Genomic DNA, 23,445 nt, shown 5'->3' with positions numbered 1-23,445 from the left:
TTTTGTACTTATATAGCCATGGAGTGCATCGAATCTAAATTATGATACACCTTAAGGACAACATGGAGTTGCAGTTAAAAGCATAGACTCTGCAACATGTTTGGTCTCACCTGTAAAATGCAAATGATAGCACTATCAACATCATGGGACTTTTGCGAGGAGGAAATGAGTTAGAACAGTGGCTGACACATAGTAAGTGTTGGCTATTATGGTGTTATTGGAAGTTAACTTAAAAAATTCCTGCATGTTTTCAGTCTTTCAGATTGTGAGGTCAGTAGAAAAGTCAGACTATTTAAATTCTCTGAGTGTGCATTTAGATTACATCAGTATGTAGTACCGTTTACCAGTTTCATGTAGATTAATTGTATATCTAAATTGCAAGTCACTGTAGTTTTCTGGCTCTGGAGTCAAACTGGCTTTCTTTGTAGCTTTGCCTCCTGTGCCCTACTTTACTAGTCACTTCGTTAACTTTCAAGTATAAGTTCTCTCAGCTGAATAAGAAAGATAAACAGACTTAACTAAGTTAATTTCAAAGAGATCTGTTGAAAATTCTTACTAGATTGTGGCATGTAGTAAGCAGTAAAATGTTAGCTTAAAACAGTGACTTCTGAGCACTCACTCACTGTAGTCTTTCCCTCTGGAGGTATAGACTTACTGTTTATTCCTTTATGTCTTATTAGGACTAAATTAAACATTAAGGGATATCATGTCTTTTATAATATGAGTATGTGTATACATTTGTAGATACATATTTTTGTCATGTATTTTTCATATGGTATCTGGTTGAATGGAATTATTTCTTCTTTCTATATGTATGATTTAAGTCTTTGCCTCATTTTGAGCTGTTTCTTCTAACCTTTGGTATAAGCAGCAATACTGCTGTAGCCATTACCATGTGCCAACACTTCAGTCTTAGAAGTCTGACAGCTATTACCTGTCACTCTTCTATTCTGTTGATCTGGTAAACCTAGTTTTCTTTTTAGCCTTCCCTATTCTAAACCTTTTTAAAATTCTAATTTAAATTCAGTTTGTCTTCCACTGCTGGTTGCATTAGTGAGCCCAGTGTTAGGAAACCTCTGCTCTTGTTTCACAGAGAACATCTCGCTTTGGTTGCCAAGTTTGTTATTATATCTTGAATTTTTAAATTTCATGTACTGTAAAGTTTTGCTATATGACAAAACCAGTATGGTAACATGATTGTTATTTTCTGATTGTTAGATTATGCACGGTGATATTATACCAGAAGATGGTGCTGTAAGATTATCTGCAAAGAAATAATGTAACTTCTCAATAACTGCATTTGAAATTAGTAGAAGTTTAATGTTGCAAAGAACTGTAGAGATAACACCAGTTGATTAAAACTTTAAAAAAAATACAGCTATATATTTCAAATCTATTATTTTAAAAATTATTTTATTCTTCTTTCACTTTTTGGTAGAGAATGGGCTCTGCAAAAAAAAGAGTTGCCCAGGCTGGTCTTGAACTCCTGGCCTCAAGTGATCCTCCCACTTCAACCCCCCACAGTGCTGGGTTTATAGTTGTGAGTCACTGCACTTGGGCCAGATCTACTGTCTTTTACTTCCCTATTATTTAACTGTCATTCATAAATACTTCCATAGTTTCTCCCGTTCCCTTTTTCTTTTTTTTCTGTGACGTGTTCCAAGTCATCTAGAGATATAGTTACGGGGGTTGGAATAATTTCTAAAAAAAGTATTACGGTATTTCTTAACTTTTTCCTATTTATTAGAGAAAAACCGAAGAGTATAAATTAGGCATCATGGGATCTTTTCCTTGTTTGTTTACTCTCTGCCCTTTTTGTCCTATGTATTTGTAAAGTCTTTTTTTGTTTGCTTGCTGTACCTAGTGAGGGCAGGATATGTCTTTGTACAGCTTTATATTTATTTTAGCCTGGTGCCTGACATAAAGTAGCAACCTGATAGATAATTATTAGCAAAGGACAGTCAGATGAAGGTTTTAAAAACTAGGCCATTAGTGAATTATTGAAAAATATTTTGTATGAAGTAGATACAATGTTTTTACATATTTGTAACATGTATGTGATAGAGGACTTTTCTTGTGTTGTACATGACTTATGAGAACAGAATAATGACAAACATCTTGCCAAAGGGGTTGAACTTTTTAAAGTGAAGTAACTAATCTTTAGGAGTTGATGAGTTCCCAGTTTCTCGCATTGTTGGAGCATAATTTGAATAATCTTCAATTTTATATATATGTATGGGACAGGCTGATAATGACAGTCTGCTCATTTTCAAAGCGTGCTTAATTTAAAAAATGAAACTAACTGATCTTAATTTTAACACACATGTATTTGGTCATAGATTTGCTAAAATTTGTAAAATTATAACTATGATTTTCTGTTTTAAATGTTATGAAACTAAATTATGCTTATAAAGATTCAAAAACTTCAATGTATGTAGAGTAAAAAGACAGGTCTCCCCTTGACATACCTCTCTACAGTTTCATGTGTCCACCCATAGCGACACTATAAATTTTGCTATGTGTTCTTTGGACCTTTTAAAAAGTGTATTTTGAGGCTGGGTGCAGTGGCTAGTGCCTGTAATTTCAGCACTTTGGGAGACCAGCCTGGCTAATATGGTGAATCCCCATATCTACTAAAAATACAAAAATTAGCTGGGTGTGGTGGCACATGCCTGTAATTGTAGCTATGCAGGAGCCTGAGGCATGAGAATCACTTGAACCCAGGAGGTGGAGGTTGCAGTGGGCCAAGAATGTGACACTGCACTCCAACCTGGGCAACAGAGTGAGACTCTGTCTCAAAAAAAAAAAAAAAAGGAAAAGAAAAGGAAAAAGTATTTTGAAACAAATATACATGTGCATTAGCACTTAGATATAGGATTCTTTCATATATTTTCACCTTTTTTCATTTAGTAAATATATAGTTGACTGACTTCTGTGTCATTACACATAATCACATTTTTTATGTGTGTATGATGTGGAGAATGGATGATTTTATTTTTGTGTGTGTGTAACTAGTATGGATGTGTAGTTGTATAACTAAAAATATATTTTAAAATTTGTTTTTTCTTGACTATACTACCATTGTGGTTAAAAATCTTTTCTTGTAATTTGTAGCCACTTCTGTTTCTCCTTTTGTGAATGGCTGCTTGCCCATATCCTTTGCCCACGTCTTGGTTTTCTCTTACTTATTGACTTGAACTCCTTTTATATGTAATGCCTTTTTATTAAACTCATTTTTCATAGCTTTTCATTGATTGTCTTGGATAGTCTAGGTTATATCATTAGCAAATAATAGTAGTGTTGTTGCTTCTTTTCCAAATAGTTTTCTAATATGACTTTTTTCTTAAAGTTAAGGTTTTTTTCCCTTTTGATTTTTTTTCCTAAGACTGCACTGGACTCTTAATTTTGACTTTCATTGATTTTCTTTGAATATATATATTTCTTGTGAGATAATATATTTAAATATATATATTTGATTTATATTGATTTTTAAAATTTATATTTATATTTCTCTATATATTTAAATAGATAGACTCACATGAAGACTTTAACATGGGATTGTACAAGGGCTCCACCAGTTCTGTCTATTGAATGTGTTGCTGGTTTTTGTCCTTGTGTAATTGATATTTTTCTTTTCAGAACCTAATATTTCCTAAACATACTCAATGACTTACTTCAAAGAGTTATCTTTTCAAATTATTTCCTTAAGTAAAACTTGTTTTAGTCATTTTCCACATTAAAAAAAAATTCTGATTATAATTACTATGTATACTGTGATCCAAGAAATTTCACACAAGGTTAATGCTATTGTAGATCAACTTAAGTACGTGGATTTTTTTTTTTCATGAATTCTGATCTTTTTATTTAAAGGACAGATTGTTTATATTGTCATTGAATTTACTATAAATTATAAAATTGCTTAAAACATTGTTTCTCAAACTATGGCAAAGGATTAATTTTTTAAAAAAATTCAGTATGTTATGAGCCAATACTTCTGTAAAAGATAGATTACTGGAAAAACATATTAAGTAAACATAAAACTATCAATTTGCTGTAAAGGTTTCTAAATCTTACTCTTAATTTCTGAACTTAATTTCTTAATCTTATTGGGGACATATACAAAATGTACATATTATTACACTATGTGAACTGCACTATTAAGAATGCTGGTTTATACTCTAGATAGTTTAAAAGAGTCATAGGGCTCTAAAAGGTCCAGTATTCAATTCAGAGTTTCACCATGTTGCCCAGGCTGGTCTCGAAACCCTGAACTCAGTTGATTTGCCTGCCTTGGCCTCCCAAAGTGCCGGAATTACAGACATGAGCCACTGCGCCTGGGACCATAACTATCAAGTAATATTTAAATAATGGTTCTCAGCATGGAGGAATTACAAGCTCCAATATTAGACAAGTGAAAGAAATAGGTATAAAAATTAGATAGGATGTAAAATTATCATTATTTGCATGACATATTTACATCCCTGGAAGACCTCAACCTATTAAAACTACTATAAACATTAAGGATATATGGTTAATTTGGCTGGGTTGAAATTAAAATACAGAAATCACTACTTTTAAAAGGAGAGTCAAACCATTTACTGTGGCTAATTCCAGGGGTTCTTTCTCAGGTAGCCTAGTATGGTCTCGTCCTGAAAACAGTGTTGATATGTCAATCAGTTGATACCCAAGAATAGGAAAATACCTTTTCTAGGAGGGTTGTAATTCTGATATCAAAGCTTATAGTCGTTAAATGGGTTGGGTGAATCTATCAGCTCTTTGATAGTATGAGAGGCATCAGGAGACTAGGATCTCTTTTGTGGAGTGCAGTCTCTAATACTGCCGAAGATGCCAGTCCTAACTTGCCTCCCTCTGGGATGGTGAGAGTTTATGGGACTGCATACACCTGCTATACTGGACCCAGTTATTTTCCCTAGGAAATCTTCTTTGACTTTGTGTATCATTCATGGTGCCTCTTTACAGAATTCTTTGCTTGCATTTTCTAATATACAAATAGCAACCTTTTAGAAGATAAAATGCAAAACCCTCCTCCCCTGTTAAAATAGTAACGAAAGAGATAGCATACATAGGAACAAACTTGAAAGAAATCGGCAACATAAATATATATATGTATACACACACACACACACACACACACACACACACATCTTTATATCTGTCAACACACACACACACACACACACACACTCTCTCTCTCTCTGTCTCTCTCTCTTACTTTCTTTTGTTATCTTCTCTTTTCCTGGACAGCCTTTCTCACATTTAGGATTAGAAATGTCACATATACAAATAGCAACCTTTTAGAAGATAAAATGGAAAACCCTCCTCCCCTGTTAAAATAGTAGCAAAAGAGATAGCATACATAGGAACAAACTTGAAAGAAATCGGCAACATACACACACACACACACACACACACACACACACACACACACACTTTTATATCTGTCTACATAAACACACACACACACATTCTGTGTCTCTCTCTCTCTCTCTCTCTCTCACTTTCTTTTGTTATATTCTCTTTTCCTGGACAGCCTTTCTCACATTTAGGGTTAGAAATGTCACTTGATGTCATGGGGAGTTTGCATTTCGCTTTGTGGCTCTGTTATGGTTGTTGTGGGAAGAACGTAGAACTGTCATCATACTGCCATTTTAAGCCTGAAAATCTGAAGATCTTTTGAATGTTTTAATCAACAGAATGATATGACAACTGTACGACTACAATGGGGAGATATACTTATGCCATTGCTTAAAAAATACAAACTAAACATCACATGGGGTGATCAAGATCTATTGAATATCATGTTTTCTCATAATCCAGGTAATTATTTAAATTCCTTTTGTTTGCATTAAAGAATTCCAGATAATACTTAGTGAAAAAGGAGAACATGCATTTATCTGATTCTGTCTTACATTAATGATTATAGCTATTTATTTTTAAGACAGAGTAAAACTTTTCTTGAATATTGGTTTAATTGGAAGAGATCTAAATGCCAAACATGTTTTTTATTATTGTAATTTTTACCTATAAAAGCTGCATTTTTTAACTAAAAGTTTTGCAAAATGTTACATCTGTTGAATTAGGGGTATTTGCTTCATTGTTTGGTCTTTTCTTTACATAGAAAGCCTTTTTGTTTTTCCGTGTCAATGGAATTATCGACCAGATCATTGTATTTATGGAAGCAATTGCCAAGAAGCAGAAGAAGATGGAATCTTTATTCTTCATGGGAACAGAGGTGTTTACCATGATGATAAGCAACCGGCATTTAGAGCTGTTTATGAAGCACTGAGAAATGTAAGATTTGCCTTTTCTTTTCTTTTTTCTTTTTAACTGTTTGAAAATAATTTCAAGCTTATGGTTAGTTTACAGGAATACTTAGAATTTTCATACACCTTTCACTCAGCCTCATCCGTTATTAAAACTTTGCCTTAGCTTTGTCATTGGTTCTCTCTCTACATTGCTTTTTTTTCTGAAAACAACGTAGTTGTTTTTTCAGAAAACTCAACTTACATTTGATTTTAAGTTCCATACATCAAGTTCTTCTAGCCCTAAAAAAGTCATTTTTTTAAAACTAAATATAAGGACATTCTCTTACAAGATTTAGCATCTATCATTGGTTCTTGCTCAAAGCAATCTTCACTATGTTATTTACAAATTGTTGATTGTTCAACACTAGCACTCCTTCCTTATACATCATTTGACATTTGGTGTGCTTCTATAAGGAAGAACCCTCCCTTTTGCACATATATTGATGTCTATATAATCACTATGAACCCTTTGATACTTATTTTCCCCTCAATGATTTATAATTCATTATTTCCTTCTAATGTTGATGCTAAAGTTGTTCCAGATATGGCCATCGGGAGCCCCATTGGGGCTGCTAGTTGTGCCCCTTGGACATGCCCTCATCATTTTTTTGAATACCTCCTTTATTTTCTGTCCCAACAAAATATTCCAGGTTTGTCCAATACTGTCCCTGCCCTACCCTTGAAATTAGTCATCTGTCAAAGGAGCCCTGGTTTTTAGTAGGCTCTGGGTGTTAGGCATGTTTATTGCTACCAGGGTCTCGTTGCTTCTGAGCCCTTTCAGCGGCAGAACTAGGAAGTATAAGCATGCACACATGATGTTATGTGTTCACACTTGATACTCCAATTCCAGGCCGTTCTTCCAAGGCTCTTCTTTGCTTTCTTCTCTGTATTATATCTCCTTACTTCCACAGTTAGAATCCTGACTTCTGTCATCAATACATTTTCTCATTTGCTTAATCCTACAATCATTTAAAATAATTTCAGAGATGTTCCATTTTTACCATTGTCTCCACCCCCAAACCAACCTACTAAAAATGGCTTGGGATTTGTTTTCAGTCCTTCCTCCTCCTTTCCCCTGCTCCCAGACAAGGGTGTGTACTCAATACTGTATCTAGAAGTTACTTGGATTAGTTCTTTTTTCTTCTCTTTCAATGTGATTATTTTATTCATTTGAAATACATTTGGGTTCATTTTTTTCCATATGCTTTCAGTTTTAGTTTTTTCCCACTATCTTTGTTGATATAATTGCATTTTTTGATATATGGAATATTAATTAATATACTTCACAAAGTCACAATTACATAAGGGTTTACTCAGATGTAACCTGTTATCTTAGTCCTTTCATCCTAACTGCCCCTTACCCCTATAAGGTACCAATTTCATTGTTTTCTGGTTTATCCTTCCTATGTTTTTATAAGATGAGCAGACCATGGAAGTTTAGTGATTTCCATTTTCTTACACGAAAGGTAGCATAGTGTATATCTTCATTTATTCTTTGCTTTTTATACTTCAAATATTCTGGAGATATTTTCCTCTTAAAAAAAAAACAGCTATATGGTACCCTATTTTATGTATGTGTGTACCAGAGTTTATTCAGTCATTCTTGATGTTTAGACATTTTGTTGGTTTCCAGTAGTTTGAATTATAAATACTGCAGCAATGTACACTAGCTTTGTCATTCATATATTTGTATTGTTGGAAGGTGAATCTTCAGGGTAAATTCCTAGAATTGGGATTATTGGACTGAAAGGATTACCGTGTTCCTCCATAGGGATTGTTTGTATTCCTGCCAACGATTCATGAGACAGTCTGTTTCCCACATTCTCATCAACAGAGTATGTTATCAAGCTTTTAAAATTTTGTCATTCTGATGGGTGAGAAGTGGAATCTTAGTGCAGTTTTTATTTGCATTTCTCTTACAAGTGAGGTTTATTATTATATATTTATGAACTATATTTATATCTTTGGCGGGGGTGAATTGTCTTCTAAATCTTTCACCTATTCTTCTATAGGTTTTTAAAAAGTAACTAATGACTTTGGGAGGCTGAGGTGGGCAGATCATGAGACCAAGAGATTGAGACCATCCTGGCCAACATGGTGAAACCCTGTCTCTACTAAAAGTACAAAAATGAGCTGGGTGTAGTGGCGCATGCCTGTAGTCCCAACTATTCAGGAAGCTGAGGTGGGAGAATTGCTTGAACCCAGGAGTTGGAGGTTTCAGTGAGCTGAGACCACGCCACTGCATTCTAGCCTGGCAGCAGAGCGAGACTCCGTCTCAAAAAAAACCCCAAAAAGACTAATGAAACATAATTTATATATCACGAACTTCACCCATTTCAAATATATAATTCAGTGGCTTTTGGCATGTTTGCAGAATTGTACAACCATCATTACCATGAGGACGTTTGGTCTTTCTCACCCTCTCCTCCTCCCTTTGTTAGAAGTTCTTTGTACGTTAGGAATATTAGGACCTTTCCTTTGATGCTTTGAAAAATATTGTGAATATTTTCTACCAATTTGACTTTATGGTATTTAATGTCATTCAGTTTGTATAATTTTTTCATGTAATAAGTTTATCAACCTTTATTTATTTTTTTGAGACGGCATCTCACTCTGTTGCCAAGACTGGAGTGCAGTGGCATGATCTCAGCTCACTGCAACCTCCGCCTCCCGGGTTCAAACAGTTCTCCTGCCTCAGACTCCCAAGCTGGGATTACAGGCATGTGCCACCATGCCTGGCTAATTTTTTTTTGTATCTTTAGTAGAGACAGGGTTTCACCATGTTGGTAAAGCTGGTGTGGAACTCCTGACCTTGTGATCTGCCCGCCTCAGCCTCCCAAAGTGCTGGGATTACACATGTGAGCCACTGTGCCTAGCTTTTTTTTTTTTTTAAATGACTGGGTCTTGCTCTGTCGCCCAGGTTGGAGTGCAGTGGCACAATCTTGGCTCTTCAACCTCTGCCCCCTGGGACTCAAGCGATCCTCCCACCTCAGCCTCCCAAGTAACTGGTACTATAGGCATGTGCCACTGCACCCAGCTAACTTTTATATTTTTTATGGAGATGGAGAGTTTGCTCTGTTGCTCAGGCTGGCCTTGAATTACGAGGCTCAAACAATCTACCAGCATTAGCCTCCCCAAGTGCTGAGATTGCAGACATGAGCCATCAGGCCTGGCCTCACCGTTTTTTTTTTTTTAGGCAGAATCATACTCTGTCACCCAGGCTGGAGCACAGTAGTGCGATCACAGCTCAGTGCAGCCTCTACCTTCTGGGTTCAGTTGATCCTCCCACCTCAGCCTTCCAAATAGCTGGGACTACAGATGCGTGCCACCATGCTTGGCTAATTTTTGTATTTCTTGTACAGATGAGGTTTTGCCATGTTGCTCAGTCTGGTCTTGAATTTCTGGGCTCAAGTGTCCTCCTATCTTCGCCTTCCAAAGTGCTAGGATTACAGGGGTAACCCACCACACCTGGCTTAACACTCTTTTTTTTTTTTTTTTTTTTTCTTTTTTTAAGTCATAATCAGAAAGCCTTTTCTAATCTACACTTGGGTTACAGAACAGGTTATAGGAGAATTCACCCATATGATGTTTCATTTATTACATTCAGGCCTTTGCTCTGTTTGGAATTTACTCTCGTATTGGGTGAGGAATAGATATTATTTGACTCTTTTCCAAATGACTATACTTTCTTTGTGGTAAAACCACAAAATGGTAAACAGCATTTACTTAAAAATTTATATTTGGCTGGATGCAGTGGCTCACATCTGTAATCCTAGCACTTTGGAAGGCCAAGGTGGGTAAGCCCAGGAATTCAAGACCAACTCAGGCAACTCCTTGAGCCCAGCAGTTGGAGACCAGCCTGGACAACATAGTGAGACCTTGTCTCTAAAAAGTAAAAGAAAATAAAATAAAAGGCTATCTTTAGCCAAAAGATTTGAGATACTGACATTATCATAAATTCCATTTGTAATTTTGACTTTTCTGTTTAGTTCCATTGGTCTGTTCATTTGTACACTAATACCACACTATTTTAATTATAAAGGCTTTTTGCTATGTTTTAATATCTGATGGTTACTCCTTCTTTATACCCTGGTTTTTTTTTTTTTCAGTGTTTTCATAGCTATTGTATATTTATTTTTCCATAAGTATCAACTTTTTAAACTCCATTAAAAAATTTAAAAACTTGTTGGTATTTTTAGGCTAGGCATGGTGGCTCATGCCTGTAATCCCAGAACCTTGGGAGGCTGAGGTGGGAGGATCACCTGAAGTCAGGAGTTCGAGACCAGCCTGGCCAATGTGGTGAAACCCTGTCTTTACTAAAAATACAGAAATGAGCCGGGTGTCATGGCTACATGCCTGTAATCCCAGCTCCTCAGGAGGCTGAGGCAGGAGACTCTCTTGAACCTGGCAGGTGGAGAGGTTGCAGTGAGCCAAGATTGTACCATTGCACTACAGCCTGGGCAACAAGAGCAAAACTCTGTCTCAAAAGAAACCCAAAAAAACCCAAAACAACTTGTTGGTATTTTTATTGGGAGTGATTAGCTTCATATATTAACTTAGGGACTGCTAACGTTTTGATGGTGTTGAGACACACTAACCGAGAACAAGGGCTGTCTTTACATTTGTCTTTTAGGAATGTTTTATAGCAAGCCTGTCCAACTTGTGGCCAGTGGGCTGCATGTAGCCCAGGACAACTTTGAATGTGGCCCAACACAAGTTTGTAAAATTTCCTAAAACATGACTTTTTTGTGATTTTTTTTTTCTTAGCTCATTATCTTTAGTGTATTTTTGTGTGGCTTAAGACAGTTCTTCCAATATGACCCAGGGAAGTGAAAAGATTGGATACCCCTGTTTTGTATATTTTTTCCTATAGATTTTGAATATAACTTAAGTTTATGCTTAAGTATTGTCTTCTTGTTGCTTTTGTAAATGAAGTTTTGTCTTTTAAGCATTCGCTTTATAATGTGTTTGGAAAAAATTTATACTGCTCCTCTCGCCCCCATCCCCCGATTGCCTGTTCTCCTCTCTTTTCTTCTTGTTCTTACTAGTCCCTTTTTATGTAATTAAGGTGGATTGATGAGGGAGATGATTAATACTTCATTTACCTCTAGATGGATGTATGCACCAGATTTCTGTGAATGTTAAGGACCAAGACTTGGGGCAAATCCTGGGGAGGTTTGGATTTATGCTGTTACTTAGCAAGCTGTATCACTATCCATGTTAGCGAATTCACTACTACTGAGGAATAAGTATTAATACATGTGACCACTTAACTCTCTTGTAGATATACTGTCCTGCTAGACTGTTTAATACGATGTGGGTAGAAACAAAGCAAATAATAGGAGTGCTACTTTGGTTTAAATGTGGGGGTCAGGAGAAGAGCTGATGACCCCTGTTTACTAGGTTTTCATTATTTGATAATGACTGAATTCCTCTGGTCTAGTATAGCCTCATTGATAGCAGTGAGAATAAAAACACTTCACTATAATCCATGGTGACAGAGAGTGTACTGGAACTGTGAAAGAGTGTCTCAGTTTTGCCTCAAAGGGCCAGGGAAGGCCTCCTTGAAGAGAAGGCTTTTGAAGTGGGCCCTGAAGAATGAATAAGAGTTTACCAGGTGGATGGGGACAGTCTGGGCTGAGAACTGCCTGAGAAAAAGGTTCAGAGGCTGTGAAAAGATTCATGGAGAGGTCAGGCATCCATCTTTTCAGTGTGACTGGAGTGACGGATGAAAGGCAGCAGGGGCCAAGATGAAGTGGATGTGGAGATGGTGTACGGTGTTAAGGTGATATCTGCATGAAAAGGAATTGAAGTTTTCTCCCAGAAAACTGTTTCTTAAACTTGGTGGTAGACAAAATTCTAACAGCATTGTAGGCTATAGTTTTAGTGTATTATTAGCTAAGTTTCCTGTCCTATAAACTTGACAGATACAGCTTCTAAATAATCAGTTTATCATGGTATGACTATACTCACTGAAGAATTATAAAATTTAGTGTTGATGTTCATTTTAATGTAGCAGGTCTTGTATGCCTTCAGAAATTAATACCATATTTTAATAATGCTTTATTATGGGCTGTCAGAAGGTGATAAAAATGAAGAAAAGTGCTTGTGGGGTTCTGAGACTTTGCAGGATAGAAAAGAAATGCATTCCTATAAAAATGCAATTCCTTTGTTTCCTTCGAGCATTTAAAAAAAACTATTAGAGAATTAAATTTCCCTAGGTTTATTTGATCATTTCTTTGGTTTATAAGTGTGTACCTTTAAAAATCTGAGTAAGAGTTTTAAGTTGATTAATTACAGTTGATTTTTTAAAAAGAAATCTTATTTTTAAAAGGATTTCAGATGATTAATTATCTTTTGTGTTTGTTTTGGGTCTGTGTTAACTACAGCTTACATCTATTCATTTTTCAACTTAATGAAGTTAATCAGTCTTTTATGGTGCTCCTGCTTAGTGTTTTTATCTTTCCTTATCTATAATTCAGTGAGAAGTGTAATTTTTAAAGGAATTGTATTCAGACAAGGATATTTATGCAAGTTTCAGCCAGAAGCTTAGTCATAGCCATGGAATGCAGTGAACAGTATGAATTATAAAGGATGTGAACCATCTTTAAAGTGTGAATTCATGGCTGTGTCTACCAGCAAATCTGTTTTTATAGTCCTTGCATATTTGTTAAATATTAGTTGTTGAGTGAATAAAAATATTGTTTAACAATTACAAATTCAAAATAGGAACAAAATATTTTATGACTCTATAAGGTATTTTTGGCATCATGCATTTTATTCTGAATTATTTCTTGATGTTTCTGTGTTAACTTTGATTTACTTTATACCTTGCTTATATTTGCATGAAGCAGTCTTGAATGTTTTCCTTCCATGGTACTGCCTTGCATATATTTAACACTCAGGATTTGTTGCATTGAACTGCCATTCTGCTATATTTTCCGAGATATACTATTCTTTGAAATTACCTCAAATTGCCTAAATATGATCATCACAGCCTCACTATTTCCTGTTGTTCAACTGACAGTATAAATCATGAGCTTCCTAAAAATTAGTATACTGGGTCCTATGCTGGTGAAAAGAGGGAATGATTAACTGTACACTGAAAGGCTTCTCAGAGGAGCTGACATTTGAACTAAGCTTCAAGGATGATGAGAACCAGGCAGAGAAGAAAAGGTAAAGACAAGTCAGGCATAGTACATAGTATATAGTATGAAAAGAGGTCTGAAGTCAGGTAAGGCACATGTGGCCTCTGGGAAAGGGACACCTAGATGTAGGTTATATACTGCACAAATATGCAGGCACTGCAGACTATGTAAATGGCAGAATGCATTGTTTTTAGACTATATTTAATATAGGTGGAAATTTTGGAAGTTTGCCTTCTCCCATAAATGTCAAATTGTGTGTGTCATATCATGGGCAGAAAGAGGTCTAGCTCGTGAAACACTGTTTTTATTTCAGAAAATGGAAAAGAGCCCTTTTTTGTTTTTTCAGCGAAGAAGAAAATTTTTTTTAACCACAAACACTGGGATTTAAATCACATGAAAATAAACTGAATCTCAAGCACTACATACTCCTGGAAATCGTCAGTCTTCCTCTATTCTTAAATGCCTTCATGTTTTTTTGTTATTGTCATATAGTAAAAATAATGATCACAGTAGTTTGGGCTTACCATTATTTTCCACCTCTCAACCAGTGTTCAAGTGTTTTTTGGTACACATTGAAATGTTTCTTGACAGTATCACTTGGCCGGGTGTGGTGGCTCACGCCTATAATCCAAGCACTTTGGAGGCCAAGGCAGGCGGATCAACCTGAGGTCGGGAGTTGAAGACAGCATCACTTGATGAAGTTTACCTTCTTCAATCTGGTTACACTTTTAACTGTGAACAGTTTGTCATTTAACCCCGAACAGATTTTTGTATCTATTTACAGTACAGCAATTTGCCCAGATTTCCACCATTCATTGAGCTTCATCCTTCAACAGGATTTTTGAACTGACTTGGCATGGTTTTGTTTGCTTAATGTTTGGATAAGTAGCGCTGTCTGGTGGTTAATTAAGTGCATGGACTTTTGGAGTTAGGCTGCTGGGACAAAATCCTGGCTTAGCCACTTACTGGATTTATGACTGTGAGAAAATCCTCTCTCCCTGCCTTAGTTGTTTTATTGTCAGATGGGGATAATATTACCAATATTATAAACTTATTGTGAGGCTTAAATGTATTACTACATATACAACTCTTAGAATGGTGCCTGGATGTAGCAAGCACTCTCTGTGCTATTGTTACTTTCATTGCATCGTTCTGGCTAAGCTTCCCCTCCTCTTTTTAAAAATTTTATCTTCAAAACAATTTTAGACATTTATCTTGTCTTGAGTATGTGCGATCGATTTTTAAAAATAACTCCAAAGGTGATGGTTTTATGCAGTTAATGCTTACGTTTTTTCTTGCTCAGAAGATACCAAAGTTTAGGATCTCTTTGCATCTCTACAGTGACAAAACCCATGTTATAAACAATCATTCAAGTTCATCCTCTTTTACACAGATTAACTGCAGCTTCCTGCAGATCTCACTAATTGTGCTGGGGGTGGTGCTTTCATTTCCTCTCCCTCAGTGTGAATGTGAACCTCAGGGATAACCTGACAGATTTCCAGTTCTGAATTTCTTTTGTGATTTTGCATTTTTCACTAACTTCAACTTCCATATAAATTGTTCTATTTTTAAGGCTCATCCATCTTTCTAATTGAAAATATAACATCTAGTTGAAATTACTAAATCTCAGAATACCTGGTTGAAAAAACAAAGATTACAGATTGTTTCCACTTTACTACCACAGCCCTTTCCAAAATATATTTCTTGATATTAATATATTTTATAGTAAAAGAAGGACTCTGGCCAAAAATATATTTTGGGACAAACAGGTCAAACAACACTCAACAGATTTATTTTCTGTTTTACTTTTTAGACTTTTTTTCCTGTGCCAGTCTGAATCCACATGAAGAGTGCCTAATATTTGACAGTTCTCAAATTTGTTTACCGTTGAAATCCTTCTCTGCAGTTAGGGTTCTGTGGGAAGTGCTGAACTACGTTATCATCTTTAATTCCTTCCACCATATGCCTCTACCTCATTTCCTTCCAGTCCAGCCTCAGCACTGTTATTGCCAGAAAGGTTTTTGAAAGGTGGATTTCAGGTGTCATATGTGGTAAAGCTCTTCTTTTAGCAAGTTCAGCTTCTGTTAGTTTCACCCAGATACCTGCAGGGCTTTTGGTTGTCTTAACCGGTATCTCGGAGTCTTCTCTGCCCTTGCGCATAGTTCTCCAGGATTCCTCCAGAGAGTTACCACGACTGTCTTTCTTTAATGGGAGATAATAGTTATGTTTAATTTATTGAAAATATTTGTTAAACATCTAATTTCTGTGAGACATTAAATGGACGTTGTTCATATTAAACTGAAGAAGTTTGGAAAATAATTGAATTTATATATGTACCTTTGCCTTTTAAATTTGTTTTTTATTTTTTTTAATTTTCTTTTCTCTAGTGTTCTTTTGAAGATGACAACATCCGTTCCTTGTTAAAACCTTTAGAACTGGAACTACAAAAAACAGTGCATACATACTGTGGAAAAATTTACAAAATATTTATCAAACAACTGGCAAAAAGCATAAGAGATCTTTATGCCAGATCACCAAAGGAAAAGTGATTCTTAGTGACTGCTAAATCAAAGGGATGAAAACAACAAAGAATCAGAGGATAAGTGTGAAGGAATCATCTTGGGTGAAGTATTCAGGAAGGAATTATTCATCTGCAGAATAGTTTTTTTTCCTAAAGAAGTTAAATAAGCAGTATTTTCAGGTAATGAAGAATAAGTTAATATCTTGGATTCCAACAAAGAAACATTTTTGATCTCTGATGTTTTGTAATGTTACTATCATTCCAGTATGGTTTTAGCCTGCAGACTTCTGTTGACTCATACTCTCAAGTAAGAGTGGTAGGATTGTGTAGATGGAGAAAATGTACCTCAAACAGTGCAAACACTCAGACTGTGAGTAGAGCAATAATTTTATGTCAGCACTAACCTCACTTTATATGTGTGAGAAAAAAGTTTGTTTACAGGAGCAGAAACAGTTCTGTTTCTAAAGAAATGTGATGTAACCGATATAACCATTGACAATCTATGTGTGCCTTTATACATTTCATCTCTGTTTTAGAATGTTTTTATGACAATCATGTTTAAAATTATTTTTAGATTATAAGTAAGCTGCATGTTAAAAATTGAACTGTGTAAGAAAGAGGAAAAATAGTGAAACCTTTGGAGTTTTAATCTGTGTGTGTGTATGAGAGAGAGAGAGAGAGAGATAAAATGTAGTGTTTTGTTTTGTATGCATTAAACTGTCTTGCCAAAACTCAAATTTAAGATTGTTAAGTAGATATTTGCAGAAATTTTTCTTTATCACTTTAAATGAAAAATGTCAGCTTTACTGGGCGTTCTGGAAGCAAAATATATTATGCTCATCATAAGGTGAGAACCTTAAGAGTATACTCATGATGGTGGAAAATGTGGTGGACCAAAATGCATAAGCTGTATACTTCCTGTGAGTAGTAATTTCAGTTACAATGAAGTTGAAAAATGTGGTCCATTTAGTTTTCTTCTACCTCATAATGGCTTTGCAAGATACTTTTGAAGAAGCAAATGTCTAGAGCCTTACTTGAAGTATGTTAAACAACTTTGGTGGATGATTTGGATTAAGATTGTTATATCCAGCTATAGAAAATGTGGTTTTAATTGAGCTGATGTGCATATTTTCCTTTTTTTGAATATCACTTAAGATAGTTAATTTTTTTAAATCTTGAAGATGAGAAAAATACTGCTTCTTCTGGCATTCTTGACCAGTTATCTAATATAACTATAGATTCTGAATACTTATCATATACTGTGCTGGGGCACATATCTTATTTTACCAACTGCTTTATGGTTATCTTCTTTTTCTCTCTGATATTTTAATGCTCAAGTAGAAAATGGAAAATCATGAAGAAAAAATATCACCTGTGAAAATTGTGGCAGTTAGCTTTGTGAAGACACTGTGACCTCTGTGGAGACATGGAATATGCATAAAGAGATGGTTAGTACAGTTGTTCTATCTTCTGCAGTTCAGTCAGGGACAAATTGAGAGAGGAAAGTTAAAGCGAGATGCATTAAATGTTGGTAACCAGCCTAGCATTCTTAGAACAGATGGATTTAGAGAACACAAGTTGTAGTTCCTTGGCAGAATCCCATGGTGGATATAAGAAGCTGTGAACTGTGTTGAAATTGAGCTTACTGAATAGAAAATGAGAATACCAAAATCTTGAAGTTTGGAAGGGTATGTATTAGATCATTTCTAATGGTCCCTAAATAAGATCATTGCCTGCCTGACTATATAAGACTTGTGTTGGGAGCTTAAGAATATTCTAAGCTTAGGCCTTTGGAGACTCTGGCATGCTGTGTCTAGGATGGAGCCTGCAAAAAAAATTTTTAGTGAAGAGATTTAAAAATTATGCAAAACTAGTGCATTGGTATTCAACTTCCAGATCTGACACTTAACCCTAATAACCCCATGCTTGCTTCATCTGTCACTTTTTTCTTTGCTTAACTATCGTAAAGAAAATCCCAGACATCGTGTTATTTCACTGCTATGAACACTTTGGGTAGGTACCATGATATCACACAGTCTTTTGGCTTCATCTCGGCCAGTCCTCAAGCAGATTTCCCTGATTATGTCAAATATGCCATCTTCTAGTTGGTTTGTTAGAATCAGGGCAGAGAATATAAGTCACATGATGATTTTGTTTTTAACAATTACCTCAGATGACTTAGATGTTAGCTACTTTGGGAACCACTGGAAATTATTTTGCCAACTTGAAAGTTGAAGTTAGGATGCCACAATTCTTGGCACAGTTGGTGGATTATAAATGCAATTTTGAAATATTATATTGGAGGAAGCATTTGGGGTTATTGACAAGATATGAATGTGTATTAGTAAGTTCTTTAAGATTTAATTTCCTCAGTGAATGGGGAATCTCAGCCTCATGGGCTCTAATTGATTGGGACTGTGTAGAACGTGGTCATAGTTTAATCCAACTGGACCATATGCTGTGGTCTCACTTGTGTTGTGGCTTATTTACACTGAGACACACACTACATTGTGGATCAGTTGGAATGTTCTTCAGCTGGTTTATTTAGACCTGACCTAATTGATCATTTTACCATAAATTGAACTATAGCAAAAGCTTTCTCTTAGGTACTGTTTCTACCTAAAATTAAAGATATCAAAAAATATCTATAATAATTTTAAAATGAATTTTCTGAATTTCTCTTTAGACAAGGTAACTCTTTTGAATTCTAAAGAAATGAAGTTCTTGGAGTTGATGAGAGATTATAGATGGAAAACTGAGAGAATATATTCTATTTTCATGTAAATGGTCTTTCATAAAACGTAGTGTACCTGTGCAGTTTATATAAATTACGTGATTTATTATTTGAGTCTATGTATTAATTCTGACCTCAGAACTATCTCTGGGCTACAGTATTACCAAAGTGGGATGCCTTTAAAGTGCAGTCAAACTTCATTTTTATGAAGTAGAAAAGAACTTGGGAAACCTTTAAGAATATATATTGTGATTTACACTTTGAGAAAATTTATACTTTTCTTATGAAGAGTAGTTCATAATAGATAAGGGTTATAAGGCCCTGAAATGATATTAGTGCTTCCTCATTGCTCTCTTATCTTGCTTCCAGTCAGACGTTATTGGTATAGTGAAAAGAAGACCAGATTGTGAACTAGATCTGGATTCTCTTCTTAGTTAGTAACTCAGGCATGTTATTTAACCTTCTTTGTGCCTTAGGGTTTTTAAGTACAATCAGTGTATACCCTTTGAACCTCAAAAAATGAGACTCAGAAGAGATAATGGATTTGGAAGCATTCTGCATGGCTTACATTATGCCACACCAATTTTACTGTTGAAGTTCTGTTTTGCTCTGTTGTTTTCTGTACAAAGCATTCAGTTTACTCAGGCTGAATATTTTCTGACATATATATATCTCCAGTATGAATTTGTTTATTTTACATAAGGAAGAGTTTTTCAGGAAGAGAAAGTAGAGAAGAAAAGAATGATGTAACTAAATCAAAAAAGAAGGAAAAGAGAGGAAGTGAGAAAAGGGGAGAGGAAAGAGAAAGAAATAAGAATGGGAATGGCAAAGGGCAGAGTAAGAGAAAAGATGGAATGATTGTGTGGAAAATTGAGAAGCAGAGAAATGGTGTGGAAACAGTACTTTTTGAGTTGTAGCCCTCGTGCTCCATCACGGTTGCTTGCCTAGGCTCTCTGGGGCCGGGAAAGGTGCTGACTTTCATGGAATGGGGCAGCAGGGCCTGCTGTATTTGGTTTGTTGGTACTAGAGTTGTTTCCCAGTCACCTACTCACTGATCATTTAGTGCCAATTCAACAGTTTATGTTTTTTTTTTTTTTTTTATTGAATCCCAGTTTGTGAGCTAGGTCCTATGGAAACACAAGTGTCTTCCTTTTTAACTTTATCCTTTTAGCCATCCCAAGTGTTAGACTGCAAGACTAACCACATATTCCCCAGCTGAGGTTGGAAGTGGAGGGGACTGCTTCATTAGGTCTGAAGGGGGCCCAGGAATGTATTGTAGCAGTTTTCCCAGATGATACTGATGAGAGGCCAGTTTTGGGAATCACGGCTCAGCCTTGGATGGCAAATTAAACAACAAATGACACCTGTTTATTCCTCAGTTGGAATACTTTGAGTTGAACCATTCTGAGTAGATTTAAGAGAACAAAAGACAGCAGAAATACCTTAAAAGATATTATTCATTGTCTTATTTTTCAGATGTTTGTATTTAAGTAATACCTTGGTAATAATCAGAACTTCTTTGAGGTGTTTTTAGAAAGACCACTGATTTGTTTTTTAAAATAAATTTTCTGTTTCCTTGGAGTAGAGAAGAAAAGTAGGGGTGCAATATGTCAGGTGTGGGGCCAATTACCCATTTATTAAATGCAATTTCAGATGTCTTAAAATAATAATTGCCTTATTGCATTTTAATATTTAATAAAAGTAGATTAAATAATGATTTGTCTTATAACAGTTATTCTTTTATACATTGCCAAAGCAACCTGTTTTGCCTATTAAAGTCTGGCTAAACTGTTCTGATGTTGTTTCTTAATTCATTAAACATGAAACTGGGTTTTAAAAGCTAAATTATATAAACAAGACAGAAGTCTAAAAATCATACAAGAAAATTCTTTTTTTAAAAAACTAAAATGATGCTATTCAAATATCTAGCAATTAAAGAATCATGAGAAAAACAGAACAGCATATTAGATGTAACAGTTTAAAATTGATTGCAAATCAATGTTAAACTTTTAAATAGAAAATATTTAGCACCTCATTTCTACTAATAATTTCAAATGTTTAATGGTACTATTTCATTAGACTTTACCGTAAACTCAGTTTTCCAACAAAAGCCTTCGAAAAGGTAAGAAAAAGTAGAAATGAAAATTTCTCTCACCATGAATACTGTGAATACCATTTGGAGGGTCCCTGGTCAAACCTTTAAATATCAAACTGAAGAACTGATGTGGAGCCTTTGATTATATTTAGTTTGGACCTAAATATTCATACACATAGCACACTATAGCAACCTCTTGTAAAAAATTGTGAAGATAATGCAAGAGTGTATATACTATTAAAAAGTAAATTGGCTGGGCGTGGTGGCTCACGCATGTAATCCCAGCACTTTGGGAGGCCGAGGCAGGAGGATCACTTTAGCCCAGAAGTTTGAGACCAGACCAGTCTAGGTGACAAAGTGAGACCCTGTCTCTACAAAAAAATTTAAAAAATAGCCAGGTGTGGTGGCATGTGCCTGTGGTCCTAGCTACACAGGAAGTTGAGGCAGGAGGATTGCTTGAGCCCAAGAGTTTGAGGCTGCAGTGAGCCAAGATTGCACCATTGCACTCCAACCTGGGTGACAGAGTGAGACCTGTTTCATAAAGGAATTTGACTTTGTGAAAAATTGCCATCTTCAACCTTTGTATCAAATCTCTTTAGGGAATATTAGAATATTATTTTTGTCAGGCAAAAATAATTCAGGGCTTGAGTATTGCTGTACAATATGTTATTGCTTCAAAACTTAGCAGAGCATGCATGCATCACATGCACGATCATCAATATTTGAGAGCTGGACCAGTGGTTTTTGATGGATGCTATAACAGAAGATCTATGATGGATATGGTGGTTTGCACCTGTTCCTGAAGTCAGAAACTGGAAAAGTTTGCAGGTATTTCAATTTTCCCAATCCTTTTGCATAAATGTATTAATATTTTGAGTAATAATAGTTCTAAAATTGCAAGAAGGCATCATGGTATACTGTGATATGTAGAGAATACTACTTATACACTGCTCTTTACGTTAAAAGGTTTTGGTGTAATGTGAATATTTTCCTCCAAGTATTTTGTGTATTTTGACAGTTACTATAGGAGAATATAAAATTATAGATTCTGATCTAAACTAAGAATAATGGAAAGTTGCTTTGTTCTGCCTTAGAGGAGTTTTCAGTTCATCCTCTTCCTGAGAAACTGTGTGTTGCTGTTACTAAATAAACATCTACTCAATAAATTAGTTCCTCAAATGATGTGTCTGGATTATTTTTAGCAATCAACAACAGTTGTAGAATATTTGCAATTGAGGTGCTTGAGAACCAGGAGTCTAGGTGGAGGGCAGTTTCTGGATTGACTAATTCAGCAGCTGAAGTGTCATCAAGAACCTGGGTGCCTTCTGCATTTCCATTGTCATTCTCACCAAGTGAGTCTGATGTGTCCCCTTACAGCTCCAAAGTGACTGCAAAGGTTCTGGGTGGTGGATGACTTGGGGCTGAAATGTATCTTTTTTATAACAGGAAGGTTTCACCTGGCCCCATTCACTTGCCCTCATGGCCATAGCAATGTGTTTTATCTTTAAAGCAATCCCTTTTCAAAGGGAATAAAGCTGCTACAATTGGCTCAGACCATGAAGATTTGCCCTTGAAATTAAAAATGACCTCCCCTTGATGAATGGCTGCTCAGAAAAAGGGGAACAACTTCCAGGCTCTGAATGAAGTTGGTGGGGCAGGTGTGTGTAGGGAGTTTGGAAGATAGCTGTTAGGTGGGCAACAGACCATATGTTGTTTTACTGACCCAAGTGTTTCCTATAATTTTCAGGCAGATCAAATTTCAGATCTAGGGAAGAGCATCCTTTTCTGTGGCAGGAACTAGTTTTGCTTTTAAAAGTCTGTGTAAGGCCAGGCAAGGTGGCTCACACCTGTAATCCCAGGACTTTGAGAGGTTTGAGGTGGGAAGATCGTTTGAGCCTTGGAGTTTGAAACCAGCCTGGGCATCATAGTGAGACCTCCCCTCTGTGCAAAAAATATAAAAATTAGCCTGGCGTACTGGCACACGCCTGTACTCCCAGCTCCTTGGGAGACTGAGGAAGGAGAATCACTTGAACCCAAGAGGTGGAGGTTGCAGAGAGCTGAGATCATGCCACTGCACCCCAGCTTGGACTACAAAGCCAGACCCTGTCCTCAAAAAAAAAAAAAAAATGCTAATTTAGATGAGAATTGTGGACTGAAGGAAATTTAAAAATAAGTTTCTGTAATGTTACAATAACAGTTTTCAGTTTTGTATATTTTAATTTTTATACAACTTTTTTTTTTTTTCCCCCTGAGATGGAGTTTTGCTCTTGTTGCCCAGGCTGGAGTGCAATGACGTGATCTCAGCTCACTGTGACCTTCACCTCCTGGGTTCAAGCAATTCTCCAGCCTCAGCCTCCCGAGTGGCTGGTACTACAGGTGTGTACCACCATGCCCAGCTAATTTTTGTATTTTTAGTAGAGATGGGGTTTTACCATGTTGACCAGGATGGTCTCGATCTCGACCTTGTGATCCACCTGCCTCAGCCTCCCAAAGTGCTGGGATTACAGGTGTGAGCCACCGCACCCGGCCTATACATTTTTTTGTCACAATTATAAAAAGGGTTTTAAAAGATTGTGGAGGTGGTGATGGCTTCTGGGGAGAGTTTAAAAGTTCCTTGAGAT

At 36.0% G+C, this 23,445-nt stretch overlaps 1 protein-coding gene and 1 long non-coding RNA gene across 5 annotated transcripts in view; one reads left to right on the top strand and one right to left on the bottom strand.

Annotated features, from left to right (window-relative positions):
* GXYLT1 (glucoside xylosyltransferase 1) overlaps positions 1–22,003 on the top strand; it is a 55,669-nt gene extending 33,666 nt beyond the window's left edge. For 2 of the 4 annotated variants that reach the window (XM_032248464.1, XM_032248465.1), the window contains 3 exons: positions 5,715–5,838; positions 6,140–6,312; positions 15,862–22,003. In XM_032248464.1, coding sequence (XP_032104355.1) covers positions 5,715–5,838; positions 6,140–6,312; positions 15,862–16,023 — 459 coding nt within the window. In that variant the 3' untranslated portion in view covers positions 16,024–22,003. The remainder of the gene's footprint in view (positions 1–5,714; positions 5,839–6,139; positions 6,313–15,861) is intronic. The other 2 variants (XR_004259966.1, XR_004259967.1) reach the window with 2 other exon arrangements.
* LOC116530398 lies at positions 4,964–5,598 on the bottom strand. The gene is made up of 3 exons (XR_004259968.1): positions 5,520–5,598; positions 5,313–5,450; positions 4,964–5,018 (listed from the first exon to the last, which is right to left on the bottom strand). It is a non-coding gene; the product is annotated as an uncharacterized LOC116530398 (long non-coding RNA).
* Positions 22,004–23,445: the final 1,442 nt, after the last annotated feature.

This window comes from Sapajus apella, unplaced genomic scaffold, assembly GCF_009761245.1.
Source record: "Sapajus apella isolate SASKATOON/1434 unplaced genomic scaffold, GSC_monkey_1.0 scaffold66, whole genome shotgun sequence".
Taxonomy (NCBI): Eukaryota; Metazoa; Chordata; class Mammalia; order Primates; family Cebidae; genus Sapajus; species Sapajus apella.
The sequence above is the reverse complement of the archived record's forward strand: the minus strand, read 5'-3'. Positions and strand labels throughout refer to the sequence as shown.